Source organism: Buteo buteo, chromosome 21 (assembly GCF_964188355.1).
Source record: "Buteo buteo chromosome 21, bButBut1.hap1.1, whole genome shotgun sequence".
In the NCBI taxonomy this organism is placed as follows: Eukaryota; Metazoa; Chordata; class Aves; order Accipitriformes; family Accipitridae; genus Buteo; species Buteo buteo.
The window spans coordinates 13,861,353-13,876,287 of record NC_134191.1 but is presented as its reverse complement, the minus strand read 5'-3'; the positions used below and the strand labels follow the sequence as shown (position 1 = coordinate 13,876,287).

The window sequence follows — 14,935 nt, the reverse complement described above, 5'->3', positions numbered from 1 at the left end:
TTTGTTTCTAAACAGGTTACTTGATAAAGGGAGAGGAGGAGGCAGGGAATCGCACATGAGTCTGCGTTAGCTCTTTCACCATTCAAAGCAGCACTGAGATAACCTGAAAAACTTTGGGCTGTGGAAAAAATGTAAAGATAAAACGTAGGAAGAATTTGAAAGAGCCCCCAACCAGTCCATGGATCCATGCCCATGGAAGCTGTAGTAGCATGGTAATAGTATACCTTCACTGTCCTTTTGTAAGAATGCAATGCTTGTAACTTCTGACACATCACAGGGAATTCTTTAGCATTTCCTGAATATATCTTATACCTAGTTTTTGTGCAGAGAGCAATTGCCTATTGCATACATTCTCTTTTGCAAATACATGCTGACTGTCCCGTGCTACTTTACTAAGTTTTGGGTGCATTCGTGTGTTCTGTGACTAACTACACTCTTTCTCCCCTCCCTCTGTTTTATGTCTGTCTTCATACTTCTTGGGCATCACACTCTCTGCTGTGTTCTGCACTACAGTTTCTTAGATGTCATCTCTGGGCTTTGGTCATCTCTTGCAGCATGATATGTTCAAGCTCAGATGTAGCTTCTGCAGCGTGGATGTGAAATGCAACTTTCTGATATATGATTTTCAAACCGGTGTGTTATCATGCATGTCTTCCCTTCTCTTTCCTTCTTTAGTTCTAAAGGCCTTTATGTGAAAAGTGTATCTGATGCTTTGTTTGGCACCTGCAATCTCAATCCCCTGTGAAATTGTAATCATCTCCATAGCAGCGAGTTCTGTCTGGGACATCACAGGCTTCTGACTTCAGGTGGGGAATAAGCAGTAGGACTAGAGGAACTCTTAATAAATATCCTGTATTCATACAAAATGTCCCTTGTTGCCTAACCCAGTTTGGAACAGTGAATATTTCAAATGACACATGTTCTGACTGTACCATTCATACTTCAAACATCATCATAAAGTGTACTAAAGTTTCTAGTAATAATAGCTGGGGATAGAGGGAAACAGAAAGCAACTTTCAAGCAGATCTGTGACAAATAGAATGTTTCTCAGTGTACTTCAATACACTGAAACATCAGCAGCTCTTGAAAACAAGTAAAGCATTGAAAATATGTTTGAGTTGTGAGTAAAAATTTTCTGCGCAACCTCTGATTCATCATACAACTTATGGGCAATAAGTGGGAAATAATGGGAGATAGTATGGGAGAAATTACTCAGGGGGAAGACTACAACTGAGGTTGTAGTCTGCAATTGGGAGATCTGGTTTTGATTCTTTGACATCAATTTTGCAAGACCCTAGGGAAGTCACTAACAGAATGTCTGTCTGCTGCAGGGTGCATTGGTGTGGAGGTATTATTCACTGTGGGCACCCCAGCTCCAGTCAGGTCTGCTTGGGAGTCCATGGGTCACCATCATGCAGATCAGCACACTTCTAATGTGTCTGCACCTCAGCAGGCCACTTGAGAGATTAGGTATTTGGTTTGTGTTCCCTTCCAGAGATGTCATATCCACGTCTTACCAGAAACAGAATAAAGCTTCTTGTCCACCAGTTGTTACATGTATTGGTTTTGTGCTCCCAAAATAGTCTGCTACCCCAGGGGAGTAGCACTGCCACATAATTAATTTGTTTAGGTTAAGCAGAAACTTTCTTGCTTTTTTAAGAGTTGATCTTTTGACTCCCCCCCCCGCCCTTTTTCTTGAAATACACTTCATATCAAAAACACCTTCCATCTGAATTGTGCAGAGGGGTCAGTACTATGTTACTCTTCTTTCTTTTCCTTATTTATTTTCTCCTTAAGGAAGTACAAATCACTTCTTTAGTAATCTGATTTTATGGGTGTTATGCAGAAAATCAGCAGGAGAATCAGGTTCCTTTGGTCATGCACCAGACCACCCTGCCTTCTTACATCTGTTTAATTTCAGTTGAAATTGCATATTCTTTTCTGTATAAAAGATGGGTATTGGTTCAGAAGGATAGCTTTCATTTTCTTATCATAGAAATGGTAATAATTTTGGCACTTACAAAGTGCCCATCAGTGCCCCTATTGTTGCTGTGAGATCTCTTTGGTCATGCTACATGCATGGGGCAGCTGATTCTCATCCCCTTCCCATCCTGTTTCAGGTGGTTTGTGGGCTGGAAGATACATAGCAGCTCTGGTTAAACCAGCGATTTTGCATTTAATGAAGTGTCTTTGAGAGCAAGGGGATTTAGATGTGAGACTATAGTGCTTGTGCCTTACCCTGGCCCTGTTGGCTGCATGACAAACATGGGAACCAAAATATTTCTTTTTCCTTTACAAACAAACAAACAGATGCCACCACCATACCCCTGCAAACCCTCTATTTCATGTATCACTTCTTTTCTTGCTTGCTTAGCAACTGTCCCTCACTGCCTAGCTTAAAATCTCTTCTAAGCCCTATTATACCACTGTATTTCCATCAGCAGGGGAGTAGAATGAAGGAAATGCACAGCAACTGGCTTTCAGATGTAATTTTTCTCATTAACAATGGCTGTTGGCCGTAAAATGACAGGTCTGAGCCCATGAGGATGTTTCTGTCCCAGCTGCTTAATCATATTGACCAGCATTTTCTGTGATTGTACCATCATCATTAAAAGTTAAGAGCAATGCTGCTGGGATGCTATAGATTAGCAGCCTTTGTGTTCATGTTAAATGGACTAATAATTCTAGTTTTGAAAGGTCTTCTTGCCTGGTGGTAACTTATGTGGCCCCAGAGATTTTTGGGGTGGGATAGAGGAAGAAGAACAAGTGCCATTCTTCTTGCTATTGTTGCTTTTTATTTTTAAGCTTAAAAAGTTTGGTGCAGGGTCCATCAATGCCATGTTTTCTTAATGCTGGTTCAGTTTAGGGGTGGGAATGCAGTGAAGTGCTGCTAGTTGTGAAGACCTAAAAGGCAAAAGCTGTTGCCGTAACCACACAATTGATCATTGTTTAGCTGATGACCAGGTTATGCTTAAGCGTGTGTTTGTATACCAAGTTTGCTGTTTGGGAAGTGTCACACTTATACTTTGGAAGATGGAAGAGAAATTCTCTGATACACATCTCCCCTCCAAATCTGCAGCACCCAGCCAGAGGAACTCTGGGGGTGCTGGTGGTGTATGCACAGAGAGTGTGTGGAGACAGTACTTAATTATTAAGGCAGTCCTATGGACGTGTGTAAAAGCAAATGAGAATGTGTGAGAATATGTGTTGCTATAAAAATGGTATAACATAGACTTGTATTTCAGATCTTCCTCGTGGTTGTAGGGACCTGTTAAATCTGCAGAAGTTTTCTGACACTCCAAGGGGTGTGTGTTTATAAAGTGGAGGATTTGAGGTTTATTTTTAAGGTAAGGTGAAGAACATTGAAGTAATAAACATCATGATTCATGAAAAACAAAGACTTGGATAAGGTGGAGTTCTGAAAAAGGCAATAGGAAAGTGTCGCCTTTCAGTGATTATATGTTTTCATTTAATAAGGAGAAATAAAATCAAGGTTATGAATTTGAGTATGATACTAATAAGAGCGTTTCAAACTTGTGGAGATAATCCAAAATGAACTGCAGTACTGACGGTTTGTAGGTCCACCGAGAGGGATGCTATATACCAGTCCTGAGCAATGATTTTTTTTTTTAGTTCCTTCCAGTCTGCATCCCATGTGCTTTCCTTGCACTCACACTTTTTGTTTTTAATTTCTTCTTCTACTGATACTCTTTTGTTCTTCTTCCCAGGCTGTGGAGCTGCAAGGCAGGGAGGCAGAGCTGAAGCGGCAAGAGGCCTTCTATAAAGAGCAGTTGGCTCGCATTGAGAAGAAGGTAAGGCTAAGTTGCCTTTTATTTGTGGCCTCTGAATACTAATGGTATTGGATGCAGATCTGTGTGGATCCAAAGAGCAGAGAAACAAGAAGCATGGTGCTGAAACCTGGAACTTTCAGCTCCCAGTATCTGTCTGCCCCTCACCCCTTACATAGTTAAGTGATGAAAAAGCTGGACAAACAAAATCTTTTGAACAACTCGCATTTGAAAGATAAGAGGTTTTTAACTGGATGATTTTTTAATAAAGTAATTCAAACTTTATTTTCTTTTTTGCCATGGGGTTTAGGTGAAAGCTAAGTTCAAAAAAACAAGTGCTTTTTTTTTTTTAATTCCTTTTGTTAAAAATCCTTTCTTAAATTAAAAAACACAAAGCAAACCACAGATCTTGCTATAAATATGAATTAAAGTTGTATTATTAATTTTTCTCTAGGGAGCTCAGCAGTTCAAAGGGTGGTGCTGCAGTGCACTGCCTGCTTCTTGCTGGATAAGCCTTTGAAATGAACTTGATTTAAAGAGACACTGTCAAGCATCTTTTAAGCCTGAAATGACCTTTGAAAATCCATTTAGGGATTTGAATCTCTCCCCTAAACGTGGGATTTGCTTCTCTGTTTAATTGTTTACCATGATGAGTTTTTAAAAATTGATGCCATAAAAACAGGAGCAGCCATGCTGTTCCTTATGAACTAATGTGTTTTTCACTTCCTGGCAAAATGAAATAATGTTATAAGTAGTCTTTATTTTTTAATAAATGTGGAGAATAATCTTCTCCAATTTGAAGCAATTAGACCTCCTGACAGGGAGTTGCATACATCTGACTTGTAGTTGTGTTATGTGACTAAAAAGAAATACAAACAATGAAAAAGGTGGGTTGTAAAGAGACAGAGAAATCAATCAGCTTTACTACCAACATGTAGCTTGATGGTGTATATGGAACATGGGAAAATTGCAGATTACAGAAATGGTAGAAAACTATTGGCACATCTATTCCTTTTCTTGTTCCCTGCTACTGCATGATTGTCCATACAGCATTTTTTTTTTTTTAGCCATTAATGGTAAAACATGCCCATGAGCAATTTCACATGATACAATTTTGCAACGCTTTAATCTATACAGTTCATTAAAAAATAAACTATTAAAACTACCACTCAGTGTTGCATTCAGATTTTTAAATTCTATTTCTAGATAATGGGGATTGTTCAGTGAAATTGCAAACAATCTAGCAGCTATCGTTCTAATTATCACAGTTGTCCATATGTTCATATGCAAAGGGAATTTTTGCAATTTCTTGGTCTCATGCTGTGTGCTTCTATTATATTCTTTTCTCTGGATCTGGTTTCATGAAGTGGAAACTGCAGGGAAAATTTGTAAGTGTGTCTGTCCTTTATTGACAGTGGAGTGGGGAGAAGTTTGTGTCCAGGCTGCAGTGTCCTCTTTTTGAAGTCTTTGGTTGTATTTTGGGTTTCCCTTTTCAGGTCCATGTCCTTTACTACAGGGAAACTTTTTAAACAAGGTGATGGATATTTTAGTGCAGGATCTACTCAGGGGAGTAAGGTGGCTTGCCCATAGTCCTATGCAAACTGCAGAGCTGTATAGAAACTATCTTCTAGTTTTTACGTGTACAAAAGCAAATAATTAAGAAGGACAGGTGTTCTTTCCTCTCTTGAAACACTAGATAGTTTCTGACCCTTAAACACTAGCATTTTGCCGATAATAAAATAGAAGAATGCCTCTAACCCTTAGTCTGGATTGGAGTGGGAGGTGGGGGGGGCTAGAAGGGAGAGGAGAGAAATGTACTTGAAACAGTGTAATAAAGCTTAATTGTATTAGTTTTGAAAAAGGTTTTTGATCTTCTCTGTGGATAATTTTATTCCTATAATGGTTGGAAAGATGGAAAATACAGCACAGAACAATCTTTTTTATTAGCTGTTGCTTTTATATTATTCTGCTTTTATTTGCTGAATACACACAGACCTTGATGTTTGTTTGTTTATTTTTTTATTTCTCCTTCCACTGTGCTAAAACCTTACAACTTAGGCTTAGATATACTTTTATATATCTGTGTATGTATGTGTGTGTCTATATTAGAATAAAGCTATTGGTAAGGGGATGAGGTGGAGAGGAGCTCTGAAATAGAAGTTTGCTTTCTCCACTGTTTTCAGAGGGGATGGTCACTTGGAGCATGGTCACTGGTAGCTCGGAGGTCTTGGGCTGGGAGTGAATGAATGTGATGGCTCAGTGTGGAGTTAGAAAGCTGAAATTTCTGCTTCTAAGGATCAGGCTGTCAGGAATTCCCCCCTCTTTTTCCCTGTTGTGCCTATCTGTAACCTCAGGTCGGCTTTGTCCCACTTCTGCATGATCACAGAATTCAGCAGTGGGAGACTTAGATATTTGTTTTTGAAGGATGTTTTGAACAGTTGATGTTGAACTAAGTACCTTCCTGGTAGGATGCTAAGAATAGTTGTGTTATATACTCCTTACAACGTAGTACATGGAGACTGTCCTGTTTCTTCTGACGGTGGTCAGTTTTCAAAGACTTTGAAGCAAGATGCAAAAAAACCTCACCAAAACAAAACCACAAAAAAAACTTTTGGAGAAAGGTTTGAGAAAAGTTTTCCTAAGTGTTGTCAGTCGGAGGCTGACACATGCCCTGCTTTAAAAGAGTTTATTTTCATTCAGTATTTTTATTCACCGTAATGGAACTTGGATTACTGCCATTGTTCTTCTACGTGCCTCAGACATTTTTCCTGAAGCCTTGTTTAGCTCTTTGCCTCCATGTCATGTGGCAGTGTGTGCCACAGGTTAACTTATGTACTTTATAATTCTCTATTACCAGTTTCAAATACTTTTTTTCATTTAATATCCTTTATGTGAAAGAAATAAAAGGAATTCTCTTCATTATTCATTATCTGTTCTCTCTTTTACCTTCCCATTAAGCTGAGCAGTCCTTACCTTTTCAGCCTCTGCTTGTGTGAATGATTTTTTTCCAGGTTTCTCATTCTACGTGTTTGTCTTTGGGCCCTTTCCCCCTTGCGGCTGTGTCTTTGAGATGTATTGACCAGAATTGAACTCAGTAGTTCTGTTGAATGCAGCAGATTGTGTGAATACATTATCCTTTTATTTTGTAATCTCTGAAAGAGTACTGTAATCTACTGGACAGAGCACAGAGTTGGAAGCAAAAAACTGCTCATTTTCTAATAGCTGTTTCTCTTTTGGGAGTTTGAAACAATTACTTAGTCCATCTATCTCAGTTATTCCATCTATATGATGGAATAGCTTATAATGGGAGGGCAAAGTGTTGTGAAACAGTAAAGCTATAAAAATGCTAAAAAGGCTTTGCCTTTAGTTTTGCATGAGATGAACTATGGGTGTACCTTATTTCAAATAGATCTTGAGAAACTCAGTTTCTCTAGACAGTCTTATTAAAATTTTCACAGGAAAGGGCATGTGTGGAAAAATAATTTCAGTGTTTCAGCTTTTGGGGTTTTCCCTACATCATCTACTAAAACACTGGAAGAAGTAAGACGGTGAGTGCAGCGGTGCTGTGTCACGCTAAAGGTCCATCTAGTTCAGTAAGCTGGTCCTGACTGTGACTGAAAGTGGATGTCCAGGGAGGAGCGTAAGATCAAGGCAAGTATATGGGATACTTGCCTCAAATGCTTTGATCATCCGGGCTGGTCGTCTTTGAAACTCTTCCACATCTATTTAATCTTCTCTGTGAGGTGTGAACTAGAACTGTGCATACAGTGCTCAAGATATGGGTGGACCATGGACATATATGGTAGCTATATCAGAATCACTGTTTGGTTCTCTGTTACTTTGTAGTGCCTAACGCTTTATTTACACTTCTGACTTGTGTTGAGCCAATGCCGCGCACTACTGCTACTAGCAGCATTCAGCTATTTTGAGAGCAGGTTTGAATGCATGAAGTAGCTGTACTGGGATTAAACCAATGCTGTGATTTGTTGTTGGGAGGTATTCTTCCCACTGCGCTCTTCATTATCAGTTTGTCAGGGGTTGTGAGTGTGTGAAGGGGTGGTAGGTTTTGTTCTGCCTGCAGTGAGGTGCATGCTTTTTAGACTTTTTTTTTTTTAAATCAAATTTTATTGAACAAATTCCATGCAGAGGATGAGGACACTGGTGATGCCTTTGGTCTTCCTCACTTTAACTCATTGTAGTTGTGTGTTTCAGTCTCTTGGGTTGCTTGTATGTTTTATGTTTTGGAGTGCCTGAAGTATCTTGGTAATCAGAAAAATTACAGGGAATAGATCCTTTGAACTGACTATTTCTTATATGACTGTGTGTAATTGCAGGATTTTGGAGTTGGTGATACAGACATGCTATTCCACACCTGTGTTTCCAATGTGACTGTCTAATCTCCAATAAGTAATCCAGTAATGAGACCTGGGTAATTTGTTATAAGCTGTTAAACTTCAAACTCTGACTTTTTAGAGTAATTTTACATCTCATCCATGTAATTTGGAATTGTTTCACAAAAAGTGGATCTTGTCCTAACTGTTTTGAAGGAGATTTTGTACTGTAGTGTTTCTCTGGGTAGAAAGAATGAGAGTTGGACCTAATAATCTGTAAGGAAAACCTTAGAAACACTCAATTTGAGAAGTTTAAGCTGATGTTCTTTCATGCATTCGTATGTTACTGAGAAGCAGGGAAGGAGGGAGATGGAGGGAGCTTGGTATAAATAGATAACATATACTGCTCAGAACTGGGATTTTTATTAAGGATTCTGTGTATGCATTGTCTTGTTTCCTCTAAATGATAGAAACATCCTTTAAAAAGTATGATAAGAAAGACATGCAGTCTCTCCTGGAACCCTTCGGATGCTGGGAGATTTCACTTAGCATATTAGTTGCATACTTTCTCCCAAGTAAATATTTGTTTGACTCCTTTTGCTGTTTGGCCTCTTGCTGAGTTTAACCTGACAAAGGTTAAGGGCAGTGCTACAGTATAGCAAAATATGGGCAGCTCTTTGGAGTAGTGTAAAATGGCAGAGAAGGGCTGAAGGTAATCTCAGCAGGTGAAGTGAAACTCCTTGCTATAGATGATGTCTCTTCTTTTTTTGGATTTTCCTAAGCACCAGCTCCCACATTGTCTTTTATTAGGTGGCTGTGAACTACTGTGAGCAGTGTGTACATTAATATGCAATGCTTTTCTGCTTCTAGTTTTTCAGAACAGTAAGTAGCACAAGAGGTATTCATAAGCTGTAGAGTATTTATGCAAGTGGGAAAGGAATGCATTAAACAAATACTTTTTTTTTTTATTAATAAGGTAGACTGCACCTTTTTCTCTGCTTAGCTTCACAAATCTTGTAATTTTGTACGTGGCATTCACCTTGTTTGGTTTGTTTAAATTAATCTCCTTTTGCCCTTGCATTTACCATTTAATTCATGTTTGTAAAGCATTTAGGATGTGTAAAGAACAGGAGGCGAACTTATTTTTGTTTGTTATTCTTTTTGGCCTTGATCCTTCTTCTTGGAGCAGTCTCCCAATTCTGGGGCACCAAGGTCACCCCTACATGTGAGTCCACTGTCATTTCTATGGTTTTTGGCCAGTAACTCATCTCAATAAAAGTCTCTGCAGAGAACGTGACAGCAGCCTGGAAAAAAAAGCCTTCCAGAATAATAAGTTCATGTTGCGTCTTCATCATCAACTTTCAGCAGATTCTGCGGGGCTGAACAAACTGATGTCACCTGGCAAAGGTGGCAGGGGATTTCTGTTGCAGGGGCCCAGGAATCAGTTCCCTGAGTTGGGATCTCAGGCTGCGTCTGTATCCACGAGACCTACAGAGCACTCGCCTACCTTTGTGAAAGCAAGCCATGTTGAGGTGTTCTCTTCAAACGAACCCTCTGCCCTCTCACTGGGAGTTAAAGATTCAGTGCCCTTTTCTAAATAGTTGATATGTCTTGGCAGGTGTCACCGGCACCATTTACTTTCTCAGTAAAATGGCCTGTAATGTCTTAGGGCTGCATGTGAGCTATTGCTGTGTGTGTAAGGGCTGCTTTGTTTGCCTCCAGTCACTGTTTTGCCAGCCACTAGCTTACTGCTCTAGCCAGTGCTGTGGGGTACTTTGAGGAAGAACAGCTAGTGTGAAACCAAGTTCTGGTCTCAAAAAGTGTGTTTCCCTTTCAGAAGTATTTCTTGTCCCTGCCTTTGTACAAAACTCTTTACAATTTCAATTTTTTTTTTCTTACCTAATTTGTTCAGTTCTCTTCTCATCCCGTGCCCCTGCTGCAAACCCTTCCTCCCACAAACCCAGCAGTGCTTTATGTGAACCTACAACAGCTGTGATCCTAAAATGCAGTTTGCCTTTCAGGCCAGTGGAACAATATAATGAAGCACCCCGTTCATCAAACTGTGGGTTTAATCTTCTGAACACAAGAAGAATAATCCCCAGTATAGTTTTCTGAAATACACTGATAAGATCCATCCTAATCATCCAGATCACTTAGCAGTTGCTCGGGCTGTCTGTTGAAGGCTGTGTGGACGTAGTCTTTCAGGCAGCGGTGGCTCTAGCAGTCTCTCAGGGCACAGCCTTTGATATTTAGAGAACTGAAGATTTTGTCCTGTGTGTGCGTTAAATTTCTGAAATTGTCATCTGAATCGGTCCTGACCTCCCATCCTCTTCCTCTTGTCGGTTATTCACAGACATTAAATGTCATGCTGGGGGAGGAGGAAGGAGTACGGCATCCCTAATTTCTTCTTTCCGCCGGTATCCGTTAGGGCTGAACAGCATCTAGAGGAGGCTGTGGCTTCCTAACGCTTCTCCGTTGTCTCCCTGTCTGCAGGGAGAGGTTGCTTCCTTGTTGCTGTTGGCCAGCTCGCAAACTGACTTCCAGTACCCTGTGCTCAATTCATCCATTTAATGGGTATTTTGCTGAAAGCTTGTAAAGTTTAGTAGTTAATATACCTCAGTACACCAGCTCTTAGAGATCAGATAAATTGATTGGTAATTTGATGAACTCAAAGAACATCTACAATAGGGTAAATAAAATGTGTTAGATGTCAGCACTGCCTCTCTGCCTTCTCTGCAGTGTGTATGTTCTCTCTTCAATATGTGTTGACTGATGTACAGTACATTACATCAAATTACAAGCAGCCTCTATGCAAACAGCAACTGAGCGTTTGCTTCCTCTTCAGTCTGGACAATAAGTGTAGAGATGCGTTTGCAGTCTGTGGGCTGAAGGGTGAACTGTCAGAGCCTTACGGTGATTTTGTTTCCCTGGCATTTAGAGTACCTTTGCAGAGGGAGAGAATGATGCTTATGGGCTGCTTCATCTTGGACGAATCCATCCTCAGGCTCGACTTGTGAAATAAATGTGGCAATGTGTGGTTTGAACTTAGTGTCTTAACACTGAATTTAGCAGCTGAATTTAGATAACAATCTGGTATCTGGTCTCATCAGTGTATCACTATGAAGACTTGTTAAAGGCAGAACAAAAAGACCTAGAATGTGATCTTGTCTCTTTGTTAGAACTCAATACTGGAGTATTTGTCAAGTCTAGTCCAAAAAGAGCAAAACAAGGGGTGCTTTTGTCTTACTTCTGAGAGCTTTCCCCATTATCTAATATTTCTGATACCCTTCCTCGCCATTTTTAATTCAACCCAATTTTCTCTTAATTTTCTTATTGCCTAACAGTTTAAATTTCTGTTTCCTCCCTCTTTGTGCTGTTTGTATGCTTGTGTATAAGCAGAGTGGTATTTATAAATGTGTTTATATACAGGTAGCACTGCTACCAGTAAAACCAGTGCTTTTCTAATGGAAAGCAGCACTTGCATGAACATACATACATACACATGTGTATACACACACACACGCGGAGTCTGTCTCTCACCTATTTTTACTGTGGTGTAGCTGTGCCTTAGCACCAACTACATTATCTTACTGCAATAAATACCAGTGCTGCCTGTTATTTCTGTGCAATTCACCAACCAGTGTACAATTAATTTTTGGCCCTGTTATTATTGCAGTATTGGCTATTTTATAAAACTGTAGAGAGTTAAAACAGTGAATTGATTAAATATGTTCCAGACCTTAGGCTGGAGTCTGTGCGTCTGCTGGGATTTGGATGATTGAAGTTTGTACTTCTCTTGGGATATTCCAGATTTAGACTTAGTCTTAGAAATTGTTTCAGGTAAGCAAAATTTCCCTCTGTGTGTGGAATCCACTTGCATAAGAGCCTGGGGAATCTGAGGTTCCTGTTTCGGCCCGCAGCAGTCCTTCCACATGTGGCAGGAAAAAAGTCATCACCATTGTGACTTAAAAATAAAGCCAAGGCTTGGGCTCATTTTGAAAAGGTCCTTAAAATTATGGCTCTGCCCTTACAGAATATGCTGCCATCATGTTAATGGAAAATATGGCTAATAATTACTCTGTAAATTGGGCGGACTCCACAGAACATCTCAAATTTGTGCTGTATTAAGTAGTCTGGAGATCAGCCTTTAAAAAGGGACTACTGCATATTTACAGCGGCTGTACCTTCTGAAGTGCGTGTGTTTTGTAGTTTACTGTGGGTGTGTTAAATACATGTTTCATGACAGCCTAGGGCCACTTCTCTGAAGGTTTTTGCCCATCTGCCAGTCATTTTAAAGAAACATAAATAAAAGAGCTACTCCAATTTCTTGAACATATAATGCACTTTCCCAAGAGACCAGAGTGACTCAGAAGTAGCTTGTAAATAACATGTTTTCATGTTCTTAAATATATGTGCACCATCAGGCTCGCTGTGGGGTCTTGAGCCACTGCAAATGGGATTTGCTTCATCTGTCGCAGAATCTCCTGATCCCAGGATGATGAGTGGTGGGTTTTTTTGTTTGCTTGGTTTTGGGGTTAGCTGGTGGTTTGGCTATATATTCTGCTGCACCAAGAATGATCCCAATCACAGTTTACCATTAAACACCTTGACTCTAGTGAGGACTACCTGGCTTACTCATTTGTAGTCCAGGCCCATTGTAAATAAATATGTAATAATGACTAAATTTTTGTTTTGTTTTTTAATAAAATAGTAAATGTACATCTTGTATGCACTAGAACTGTCTGGGAGTCAAACACTGACAACTGTGGAGAGGAGAGTTTTGCCATGGTAGGTATTCACCAGTGGAATAGCCATCAGATAGAAGATGCTGCCCTGAGCAGAGGGCAGCAACAGCAAGGAACGGCCACAGAGCAAGAAAATGCGGAACGACTGTACCAGTCTCCAAGGGGCCACAGAGGAGCGAGAGATGGGAGAAGGAAATGTGTGAGCTGAGATAAAACTCTTAAGCCTTTGATTTGAGAAGACTTGTAATAACTAGGTTATTTTACAAGAAGAGCTAGCTTTTCTTTTCCTTCCCAATTATTGCATTTCAGGTCTTTTCATAAGAAAAAAAGCTTAATTCCTTCTCCTTCCTTCTCCCTTCCTATTCTTCTGAACAGAAGCCAAATTTTTGCTTACATAATTTCAAGCTGCAAGGTTGCTGTAAGCCTGCATGCCTGGGTCAATCGAGGAGTGCCTGGATGTTTTGGGTTTTTTTTTTTTCCCCTAGAGATGTCTTATGACGTATTGCATGGTACACAGAAATAATCTAATTTGCCCTGACATGCAGCAAGCTTGAACTGGCTGGACTGTGGTTCTTGAAACAGAGAAGGCGATTCATGGGCATGTAAAAAATACTGTGTTGTGTGCCTGCCCAGGCATGTATGTGAATTTTTTAACTTAATTTTTCATAATAGTTATGTATACCACAAAATTTCCTTTGGCTGTTTAGGGAATTAAGTGTAGTATATGAGACCTTTCACCTCTAGGTCATTTTTGAGATACAGCTTCCGTTGGCAGCAGCAAAAAAGCCGTTTCTTCCTGATAGCTAATCACTCATTCATGCAGCACCAAGATAACTCTTCCTCCAGTTAGAGGCAAGGTTTTGTTGCAGGAAGAACAACAACAACAAAAAATTTGTGTCCTAGCTTTTGATTTCTATGATGGGCAAAGGGCATCACAGTGAGGAACACAGAGTTTGTCCTTGCCAGCTGAAAATAGGACAGTGCTGGGTTATAAGTTTGTTGTGTGTTCACTTGTTCTGTGGAGAGAGGATTTGGCTCCAGGACTGCAGTGTTTGTGATGTGTGGTTTTTTGTTTGTTTTTTTTTTTTCCCCCTCCCCTCCTGTTGTTCCCCATCAAAAGTATAGTTCCATCCCTTCTTTGTGTTCTTGTTGTCTTGATTTCTGAGCCCAAGCTGTCCCCAGTTGAAGGGCTAGGATTTTTTGTTTGGTCTTGTCCAGTAGATGTAGGTGAAAAACTGATACTGTTTTCATGAGCCTGAAAAAATCCACTTATAACACTGTTTCCCAAGCCTTTTCTTGTTACAAAGTTTATCATCTGCAGCAACAAACCTGATAATTACAATGCTTATACCAAAATATTTCTTCTGGAGCTTTAAGCCTACTTTTATTTCTTTCTCATTTAGTCCCAACGTCAAGGTCTGTTGTTGTTTGCATGTAGTATTCCTTACTGTTAGAGACTGCTTTTAGAGATTAAATTCTGAGAGTAGATTTAGCTTGCATCTATGGGTGTATGGTACACCATACATGTGACATTCTTCCATTTATGTTCCTGAGATGCCTTGGCAGCAAGGCTTTATGAGATTTTTCTGGTTTAATGTTAATAAGTAATTATTCCCATTATTCTGTAATGGGCCAAAAGTTAGAAATGCCTTGTTCCCTTTCCTCTGCCTGGATTCTGTAATGAAAGTATGATACTAAGCTGGTGGTGACCAAAAGCTATTGAAGGCTGTGGGTGACATCATGCACCAGGGTTGGTGACAGTCATCGACTATGAAGGAGTGGTCTCTGCCGGAGTATGGGAATGAAGCATTTGTGTGCCTGCCTCTGCTCTCTGTGGGTGTTTGATTTTCATGTTAATATTTACGTCTCAATAGCCCTGCTGTGAAAATGCCTCTCTCCACCTGATTGACGGTCTGTGGTCCTTCTGGGCTTCTCTTTGGAGACTTCACAAGCTCTTTGCCAGCTACAGAGATGTCTCTTCAATGCCTTGTCCTCTTCAGAGGAGGCAAAACCACTCCGTTAAAAGCCGTGTGAAAGAGAAGATCACTAAAAGCAGAGAGAATGAGACTGT

General features: G+C 40.0%; 1 protein-coding gene across 11 annotated transcripts in view; it reads left to right on the top strand.

Annotated features, from left to right (window-relative positions):
• The window catches only part of CHCHD6 (coiled-coil-helix-coiled-coil-helix domain containing 6), a 117,012-nt gene that overhangs the window by 39,017 nt on the left and 63,060 nt on the right, over positions 1 to 14,935 (top strand). For all 11 annotated transcript variants that reach the window (XM_075052525.1, XM_075052531.1, XM_075052522.1 and 8 more), the window contains one exon: positions 3,729 to 3,812. In XM_075052525.1, coding sequence (XP_074908626.1) covers positions 3,729 to 3,812 — 84 coding nt within the window. The remainder of the gene's footprint in view (positions 1 to 3,728; positions 3,813 to 14,935) is intronic.